The sequence below is a fragment of the Melitaea cinxia genome, chromosome 8, assembly GCF_905220565.1.
Source record: "Melitaea cinxia chromosome 8, ilMelCinx1.1, whole genome shotgun sequence".
NCBI classification, from domain to species: Eukaryota; Metazoa; Arthropoda; class Insecta; order Lepidoptera; family Nymphalidae; genus Melitaea; species Melitaea cinxia.
Genome location: NC_059401.1, coordinates 3,792,493 through 3,802,985, shown reverse-complemented (window position 1 = coordinate 3,802,985; position 10,493 = coordinate 3,792,493). Strand labels below are relative to the sequence as shown.

At 32.1% G+C, this 10,493-nt stretch overlaps 1 protein-coding gene across 1 annotated transcript; it reads right to left on the bottom strand.

The window, feature by feature from the left end:
• Positions 1–348: 348 nt before the first annotated feature.
• LOC123655792 (sodium-dependent dopamine transporter-like) lies at positions 349–9,593 on the bottom strand. The gene is made up of 9 exons (XM_045591546.1): positions 9,284–9,593; positions 8,039–8,181; positions 7,759–7,799; positions 7,019–7,111; positions 5,244–5,507; positions 4,558–4,765; positions 3,695–3,911; positions 2,558–2,814; positions 349–1,179 (listed from the first exon to the last, which is right to left on the bottom strand). Exons 1-9 carry the CDS (start codon positions 9,591–9,593, stop codon positions 706–708), a joined length of 2,007 nt encoding a protein of 668 aa, XP_045447502.1. The 3' UTR covers positions 349–705.
• Between the last annotated feature and the right edge of the window lie 900 nt (positions 9,594–10,493).

The window sequence follows — 10,493 nt, the reverse complement described above, 5'->3', positions numbered from 1 at the left end:
GCTGCAAGACCCTTTTCGAAATAATAAGTAATTGTTTGCATCAAAGTCGAAGCAAAATTTGAAACTCGCTTAGCGTTAGCGTCACGCTGACTTGTAGAACTTTTCTTATTTATTACTTACACTCGCACGCGACTGTGTTCGTTTGGACCAATTTAAGTTAGGAAATGGATTTAAGTTGACCCAATGTCGTATACGTTTTCCTATATCGAAAAATCTGAATGTATTCCAGATTCGAAGTGATTTACACACCTTCTTTGAATCGAATTTTCTAGTTTTCTAACTAAAGATGAACATTGAGTGAATTTTGTAATATTATTTTTTAGCTGTTAATGGGAAAATAAATTCACGTTCATAGTCAAAGTATTGTAAAACTTTTATTTTTATATAATATTTTATATAACATACACCTTATCTCACGCTCTTTTATTCACTTGAATATAATGCATAAGTGCTTTGAGATAGACTTGGTAGAAAGGTATTCAATATTATATCAAGTTTATCTGTAAGCACTTTTGTAACAGTTTGTAAAAAACCTTCTATAATAGTTTTGTAAGCTTAATGTATATTTGGAATGTTTTTAATACTATAATAAATTAAAAGCTACCAACTGCATATTTGTGATTGAGAACAATATCAAAATTGCACATAATTGGTTAGTCGACTAGACATATAAGTCGTTGTACGAAAAGATTTGGATTTTTTTATCTATAGACTAGTCGATAGTTCGTTATTTCTTAAATCAGGCACATTCAGTTGAAAGTGCCTATTGCAGTTACAGTTTATTGCACCTCCCAATTCATCTTTGGCAATACATATATTTGGTGAACGGAATTGTTCATCTTCTTTTTTTCTTCTTTTGCTAGATGAAACAGTTGGTATAGAATAAATTGCACCTATGTCATTATAAAGTGTGTCTTCTTTTCTTATAATGTCGTTTTTCACCAAAGCTTTAGGTGAACTTTTGAATGCATCAGTTGCATGCAACCAATCTTCGTTGTATATTTCGTTGCCTTTCTCGTGATATTTTGTTATAATGTGGTTAAACGTTTTGGTGTCGGTATTAAATTCTTGTTCGGAATTAGCGTTTTCGTTTATAAATCTTTGAGACATCCAAACGTATCTTGCCATTGGTTCTTCGGGTCCCCAAAGTCGAGAAGGTCGAAAGGCTGATGCCATTTTCTAAAAAAAAATATACATATATATTATACATAATTACTTTGATATACTAAAGAGACTGATCTGAGTTTCTTTCTTTAATAAATTTTAAACTAAAGAAGACTTATTTGAATACGAGTTGACGTTAAGGTATTTTTTTTCTTATGCGAATAAAATATATATTAATAATTTATTTAAAAATGGAGGTTTCTCAATTCGACGGTATATGTATATTTTTTTATGTGTGTTCGTGGATAGCCAGGATCTGATGGCGGCATCCTAGATAAATCAAGGGGGACGTTCGAAAATCGTACTGATGCGTGCGGTGCGTTTGTTAATTTTTAACCGACTTCCAAAAAAGGAGGAGGTTCTCATTTCTACTGTATTTTTTTATGTATGTTACATCAGAACTTTTGACCGTGTGGACCAATTTCGACAATTTTTTTTTAATCAAAAGGTGGTGTGTGTCAACTGGTCCCATTTAAATTTATTTGAGATCTAACAACTACTTTTTGAGTTATATCTAATAATGCGTTTTTACTTGACGCTTTTTTCGTCGACCTACGTTGTATTATACCACATAACTTTCTACTGGATGTACCGATTTTGATAATTTTTTTTTTGTTGGGAAGAAGAAGTTCTTAGTTTAGTACAATGATAAAGAAACCAGGATCTGATGATGGGATCCCAGAGAAATCGTGGGAACCCTCGAAAAACCGCCTAACTTTTTACTGGGTGTACCGATTTTGATAATTCTTCTTTTGTTGGAAAGAAGATATCCCTAGTTTAGTACCATGATAAGAAAACTAGGATCTGATAATGGGATCTTAGAGAAATCGAGGAAACTTCTTGAAAATCCGCAATAACTTTTTACTGGTTGTACCGATTTTAATAATTTTTAATTTAATCGAAAGCTGATATTTGTCATGTGACCACATATAAATTTTATTGAGATTTGATAACTACTTTTTGAGTAATCGTTGATAACGCGTAGTTACTTGACTATTTTTTCGTCGATCTACGTTGTATTACTCGTCGATGTAATTGAAGTCGGTTTTTTTTTGTTTGCGAGCAAACACAATTATTTTCGTCTATTTGCGTTAAAATATTACTTGTCGATGTTATTGTAGTCGACTTTTTTCGTTTACTATCAAACACAATTACTAAGCACAGGTCGCTTGATTTAATAAAAATAAAATAAATGTTTTAATATATACACATACACAAGCACAAACGTTCAGACTACAGCAAACGTCTGTATTACCAACACAAATGTTTGTCGTGCGCGGGGATCAAACCCGCGACCCCTAGCGCAATAGCCAGTGCGGGACCGCTGAGCCAACGCGTCTACCGTGTTATATTGTTAAATAATAGGCCATGTAGTTTAGTTCAAAATACTTACAGTAAGTAAATTAAATTGTTCCTCTTTCGCTACAGCTACAGCTGCCATCACCACCATAACTATTAATATTCCTATAAAAACGACACCTAAAGGCCATAATGTTTGTACTTCGCCCCAAGTACTCCTTAGCAGTGACCGTAACCACCAACCCGTTATACCCATTAATAAGACCGGAATCGTCCACCAGGTAACTAACCAAAAATTTGGTAATCTTGAACCAGTAATAAAATGTATATCGACAGTGAGGTAAAACCAACCTGAAAATAAGGTTATATATTGAATTTAATATGCTACTTAGAAAGAAACATTTTAGTATTTGTTTCCAGAAAGTACTAATTAAAATACGAGATCTTGGAAACGTGTTAGTCGAATCAGGTTGAAAGCAATGTCACGTAGAGTCCTTGTTAAAACATCAGCGCGTATATAAATTGATTACAATTGTTAATTTAGTCTGACCCCAATGGTTAACTGCGACAGACTTTAATTCAATTTGTACAGCTTATTGAATTACTTCGTGAAGATCATTGGACATTCCGATTTTAATAATATTATTCGATAAATACACAAAGCCTTCATTCAATATAGAATACCGTATTCAAATGTCACATTTCTAATATTTAGTTTCAATGTTAGTTAAAAACACTCTTTTATTCCATCTGGGGAAGGATCTCTTTTTTTATACAACTAGGTCGGCAAACAAGCGTATGGCTCACCTGATGGTAAGCGATTACCGTAGTTTGTAGACACCTGCACTACCAGAAGCACCGCTAATCCTCTCCAGGAGCTCTGGTCACCTTACTCACCAACAGGACCACAATACTGCTTGAAAGCATTATTATTTAGCTGTGGTCTTCTGAAAGGTCAAGGTACCTACGCCAGTCGAGCGACTCCATATTTTGAGCAGGAAATTTCCTGCTGTGCCCTACTTCAGTTAAAACCCCAATGTGATAGAAAAGCTAAATAATACTGCTTTCGAGTATTGTTGTTTTTCTGTGGTGAGTAAGGTGGCCAGAGCTCTAGGGGAGGGATAGGGTCGGCAAATACGCTTGCGATGCTTCTGGAGTTACAAGGGTCTGAAGGCTACGATAATTGCTTACCTTCTCTCTCTCTGGTTCATTACAAAACAAATCAACTTACCATATATAAAAACAAAACCCGCAATTTCAACAACTGTGGTAAATACAGCTAGAACTGGTACAACTAACTCATCCAACATGGATGTAACGTCGATGCCCTGAGCAAGCACAGACACAGTAATGGCCGTACCCAGTGCTGATGACGCACAAGCGAATATTCTCCAATGATCCCCAGCGACACGATGTAATTTGTCATATATTGGGAATAAAAGTGTTAGCTGAAAAGAAAAATATGGATACTTTAAAAACCAGTAACATAGACTTTAATTTAAAAATGTGTCACTTATTAAGCGTTCTTTTACTGGGCAGTTTCATCTCCGCCACTAGAGAGTACTTGATTTTTTTAACGATGAAATGCACGAGATTATTCAATTCGATATGAAAAAATTCCAACCACACTTCTAGGATTTATTAAAAAACTATTTTATGCGACATTATCGTGTTCTAAAGTAGATGATTTTATTTCAATCGTATAAAATTGGATAGTAATTGAGTTGGCGAGAATTCAGATTATATGCAAATTTTAATAAGGTTACTACCGACTACGGTTGCAGCTGGTACAAAATATTCTCATGAATACTGTTTATCTAGAATTATACTTCGAGGTTAGCTTAAGCTTTAAAAATTGAACAAAATTTTGTAACATAATAATATTCAACAAATAATGAACGCAAGATATATTTTCATAGAATATTCTATTTTAAAGTAACGTTACAATGAAAATTGCTAAAGTTTTTTTTTTTTCTTTTTTATATACCAGAAACTATTTATTAAGATAATAAGTTTTCCTTTTATAATATAATTGTTTGTGATTTTAAATTAACAAAAGGAAACGGAAATCGTGATGTCATCTTAAAAACTTACCACAGTAACTATGCCTGAGACTAACACGATCCCGAACGCCAATAGCGGCCATTCCTTAGATCTCTTCTCCGATACGGAAGACTGATAAATTAAAACTAATATTGCTATAAAACTACTATCCTTATTATCTTCACTACCTATTGACTGCCACATGAAAACAGACAGCCATCCCGTTAGTAAATTAGTAATGGTTACAAATGTTGATGTCCTGGAAGTAAAAAAGTACAATTAGATCCTGATCAGGTTTTTTAAGAATATGTTTACTTTAGTAAACTGTAATTTGATAATTCAAAACATCAATACAAGGTGCTTCAGTACAGGGGCTAGTACTGAGTACTAAATAATATTTCTGGAAAGATAAAAAAAAATAAAGAATCCAAATGCCAAAACATTAGGTCGTAGGTGAATACGAACGTTATTTCCTTAGGAATCCGACAAGTATCCAAATTTTAAGACGTATATATCCATCCACAGAATAGTGATTAAGATTCCAATTTTCACAATGAGTAAAAATATAAAAATTTAGCAAATTTTCACCCAAAGTGTATAAAATTATAAGTTGTTTATAAGATTTTAACGACGCTCAATCATCAATTTCACATTCTGCTATTAATTCGATAGATGGCAATAAGAGGCAAGTTTTGATTGATATATAATTGGCAAAGTGCCTATAAACTTATCCTTACCATCTGACGTCAGAGTGTTTGTATATGGTCCCGCCAGCACTGACCAAGTAACCGCTAACGATATGCGTTGACAGTAAAGCTTGTACCAATGCGCTGTGCCAGATGTACGGTTGAGACAATGACGTCCAATTCTCACATGACTCCAGCATTAACATCAGTATTCGACTATCTGATAAAAATGCACACAGCACTATGGCAACGATGATGATAACAGGTGCGAGTGTAACAAGAGAGATTTTGAGGGTTTTCCGGAGACGAAATAACCTAGAAAGAGTTATAAAAAGTTAGTCGTGTTTGTTTTAGTCTTATTCGTTTTCCGAGACAAAAATGGCAGTAAATATCTCCATAACCACCAAAAATAACGGCCCGGTTCAGTCCTCAGCGTATGTAACCGTGATCTTTTATAGCCTAAAGCATGCCTCAATAAATATGCTTCTTACTGGAAATTTTTAATTCAAAGTTTTAATCAGATCACGTGATCTCGTGATCATCACGTTTAATCGTATAAACGAAGTTTTCAATTTAATAATTATAGTACATTATTATATGATTTACAAGTACAATTATACAGTACGTATTTTATATTCTTATATAATAATATTATAATATTTTTATAGCAATTACAATTTAATTAACAGTTTTAATTTTAGAACAAAATTTAAAAATAAACTGAATATTGTTTTACTTAATATTAACCCAATTGATATCGTGAAGCGTATAACAAAATTAGTGTGTCGATTAAGTCTTTTGTCCGAAATAGTTAATGAAGCAATTTAGAGAGGGTCCGCTATTAGGGATAAAATTTGCGGCAATAGAACTAAAACAGTTAAAGCATCCATTGGTACGGTTAAAAGTACTAATCTACTTAAAAATCAAAAAAAAGTACCATTGAAAATATAAGCCGAATTATATATTATAAAAAAAAATAATTAAGATGTCTCATGATGGTTATAAGAAAATTAATAAAAAAAGAATACACCTAATAGTATATGTATTTTATGTATGTATGTACATGTTCATGTAAGTGCGTATGTAGTCAAGTATACATGTAGTTTATATTATTAATTTTGAATCAGTTTTCAGATTTATAATCATTAATGACTCTTGCACTTCTGTGCCCCGCGATGACAGCAATTCTCATCACCATCGATAGACTGGTAGATATCTTCTCTAGAGATAAGTTCGCCCTTGCCAACTTTCTTTGTAAATAATAGTAAATATGCTTTTTACTTGTTTCTTTTTATTTAAGTGCAATAAAGAATATATATAATAGTAGAGAAATCTTCACTGAACAAGTTATTTGATAAAAAAAAAATCATTAATCATGAAAAAACTACTTCGACTAGCCCATTGGCGCAGTTTGTAGTGACCCTGCTTTCTGCTCCGAGGGTTGTGGGTTCGATTCCCACCCCGAGTCTGGGTGTAATATAAATATTTATTTATATATTTATATATGTATTATTTATAAGTATGTTTATCGAAAAAAAAAAATATGTAGCTATATACCAGTCGGCTGTTACCTATAACACAAGCATTAAGTTGCTTACTTTAGGAACAGGCGACCGTGTGTTATTGTGTAAATATTTATTTATTTATTATTATTATTTATTATTATTAAAAAATACGTCCGCAGTGTCACGTTCGTATATTTTAAATACTCAAGCCGTGAGCCAGTTCCACGAGTGACACTAATTATAAACATTAAAATGATATTATCGCAGTACATTGCCAGCTACTGTTTATGAAAATTGTGTAATAGTGAAATTAATACTTACATAATGGGTACAAAGAACCATAAAACGAATATTAAAATCGCCATTACTCCGAGATACTGTGGTTGTTCAGTGAATGGCGCCAAAAACGTCGCGCTGAAATTGTTAATGTGATATATTTTTATACCAATTACCATTTGTTTATGTTCATCGAAGGTTTTAATTGACAAACACTTCCCAGTTCAATGTTATCCTACGACAATCGCTTTTCGATACAAATTAAAATAACCATTTTAATGGAAATGTAAAGGACATGAAAAATTGCGGATATAAAATTTTAGGCGCTAAATAAATTAAACCGATGGCGGGATGACCAACCAACTGCTGACTTTGAAATACACAGGCCGAAGACGGGCAGCAGCGTCTTTGATGCGACAAAGCCAGCCCTGCGGTCACCAACCCGCCTGCCCCGCCTGGTGACTATGGGCAATACACATAAGTTCACGCCATTTTTGGTGCGAACTTGTGGCGGCCTATGTCCAGCAGTGGACTGCAGTAGGCTGAAGTGATGATGATGATGATGAAGTGATGAATAAATTATAATAAATGTATGTAATTTTTCAAATTTCGAGTTCATATTTAAATTGTAAATATTAATCAAAGTGAACATTGCTTCTCTCAATTTTGTTATTTACAAATAATTCCTTTTGATTATTTGATTGGTTTACATTTTTTTGATTATATTTTAAAAGATTTTAATTTCATGTTTCCAAAATGTTTCTATTTAACTATCAAATACGTACTTGAAACATTCGGATGCATTCATTTTGTTTTCGTATCCATTCTGAAAAATAAACAAAACAATTTTACTGTGAAATTCTGAATTAAATTCAACACGTTAAAATTAATGTTACTATTTACTTTTGTATACGTTTTATTATTACACATTCACTTATTAGAAAATATGTATTGATAAACAACAACTCGATTCAAATAAAATAAAATATGACTATTTTATTTTCGAACATAATTATAAGTAGAAAAAAAATCAGCTCCTAAATAAATATATGTACATATCCTTACCGGTGTTATGTGGACTTTTGTACAATCTTTTAAAGGAAACGAGCCCTTTCCAATCCATATCATGTAAGCTGCAGACAATGCAACATACACCATGCTGTAGATACAGCACACGAATGACGTTATGATTTTCAAGTGACCCACTCCTGAAAGAGAATAAACCATAAATGAAAAAAGGTCATATTTTAACATCATTTAAAATACGTCACAAAACAAAATAGGTCACAGTTAGTCACCATCGCCAGGTTAAAACCAAAAGTAAAATGTCCAAAAACAGACAACACAAACACTCAGACGAGCAAAATCATCTGTATAGAAAAATTAATCATAGAAAAATTGAAATTGAAATCGAAGTTTCTACCGCTTATATCTACATGTTACCGCGACAACTTTTATGTTATATAAGTGGATGTTATATACGGCTGGATGTAACTATATATAAATGTCTATTGCAAAAATCATAATAAAATAATTGACGTTATTTAATCACGAAGTATTAAATAAGTAGAATCACTTAAGAGTACTCATCTTACTCAATAAAACGGATAAGCTAATACCGATCGCTTTTCAAGCAATCAAGTTCCATCGTCAGGAAATGCAATTAGGATAGCTTTAACGTTAGAAAAGAAGTTTAAATTCAATAATATAGCTAAAGTAGGTGGTACACAAGCTAAAAATAATTATTTTCTTAATTTATCATACTACTTAAGTTATTGTAGTAGTTTGAGACTTCGATAATCTATACAAATAAATAAAATGTGTGTGTCTGTTTGTAATATTAAAATAACAGCTTTTTACTAAATGCATATAGATGTATACACGGTACATATACAAAAATAAGTTTTTTTTACAATTTTTGTCTGTCTGACTGTCTGTCTGCTTGTTCCGGCCAAACTCTGAAATGGCTGGACCGATTTAGACGGGACTTTCATTGGCAGATAGCTGGTGTAATAGGGAGTGACTTAGGCTACTTTTATTTTAGATATTTATTTATTTTGTAACTCTGCGAACCGAATGTTATATATTGTTTAGTTCCGCGCGGACGATATTGCGGGTACAGCTAGTAAATAAATAACTAAAAATCTAACAATCAACGTGAGTTGCTAGGGCCACAAGGAATTACAAGTTCCTTTACAAGTATCTGTCGTAATGGTGTCAAATAAAGCAGCTAATTGCAAACCTCACCTTTCATTAGCCATAGCCTTTATATATCTCTATGCATTAGTAGATTATAACACTTTGCATTACCTCGTAATATAGGAACAGCCCTCCAGACGCCAATCGCATCTTGTTGACTAAGCTGTCCCATCGCCAGCTGGAGCAGTGTCGTTGGCAGAGCGACCACCAGCAGCCAGAAGGAATATATGACAAGGTATGGTATGTCGCCATATTTGAACGCTTCTCGAGGCAATCGGACTAGGTTGAATAGTGTAAACGATAGGGCTATCGTGCATATTTGAGTCCTAATCACGTCGAACACCCGTCTGACTGTCTGAAAGAAAAAAAAAGTTAAAGTATAGAAAAGTTGTGTATGTACATTGTTAAGGGTAAGGCGCATGACACAGTTGTAAATTATCATAATAAGAAATAAATGAATTAAAAAAATTATAATAATATATTATGTAATAGTTAGTACGTAATATTAAATCGTAAAAGTTTATTAAAGTAAATAGTAAAATATACTATGAAAGATTTAAAATTTGAACCAATATTTTCTTCTCTTTATTTTTCTAATTTACATAATTGGAAAAAAAACGGTAAATTACTCTAAAATAATATTCTTTTTACTTTTTGGCGATTTTAATAATTTATTATATTGATGATCTAAATATTTTCAATGCAATGCAGAAACGAAAATATTTGACATATATACTATGCCAAAAACATTATATGTTCGCAAAATATTACACGAAGTATTTAAATTTATTATAGGAATTGTACAGATGTGGTTTCTTAACTGTTGTGGCATGTTCCCGTTACATTGTACTCGTTAAAATGATTATCCCTAGAAGTCAATCCAATATAAAGAGAAATACTACTGAAATATCATATGTATACAAATAAACTATAAAATATTGTATTAAATTACATTGATTTCAATGAATATTATTTACAAATATTTGAATTCTATCTTATTTTTCGTTGGATGTTCGATTCGTGAGAAAAAAACGCGTATTCTCACTAAAAATAAATGAAAATCAAGTTATGTGTATTGTAGTGTTTTTCTTATATCTTTTTCTTATTATTTTTTTTTTGTGTATATGAATGAAGTAATTGTTTTGTCAAAAATGTAGTCAAAAAAATGGGTGTATGTGTTATTATGCGTGTGTTTGGTCGAAAACAATTATTGTACGATACATTATATAAATCTCATCAAATCATTTGTTTTTAAAAATAATCTTCTGAAAGATTCAAAACTACGTATCAAGGCAACATTAGTTCCTATTAAAATGCGTAA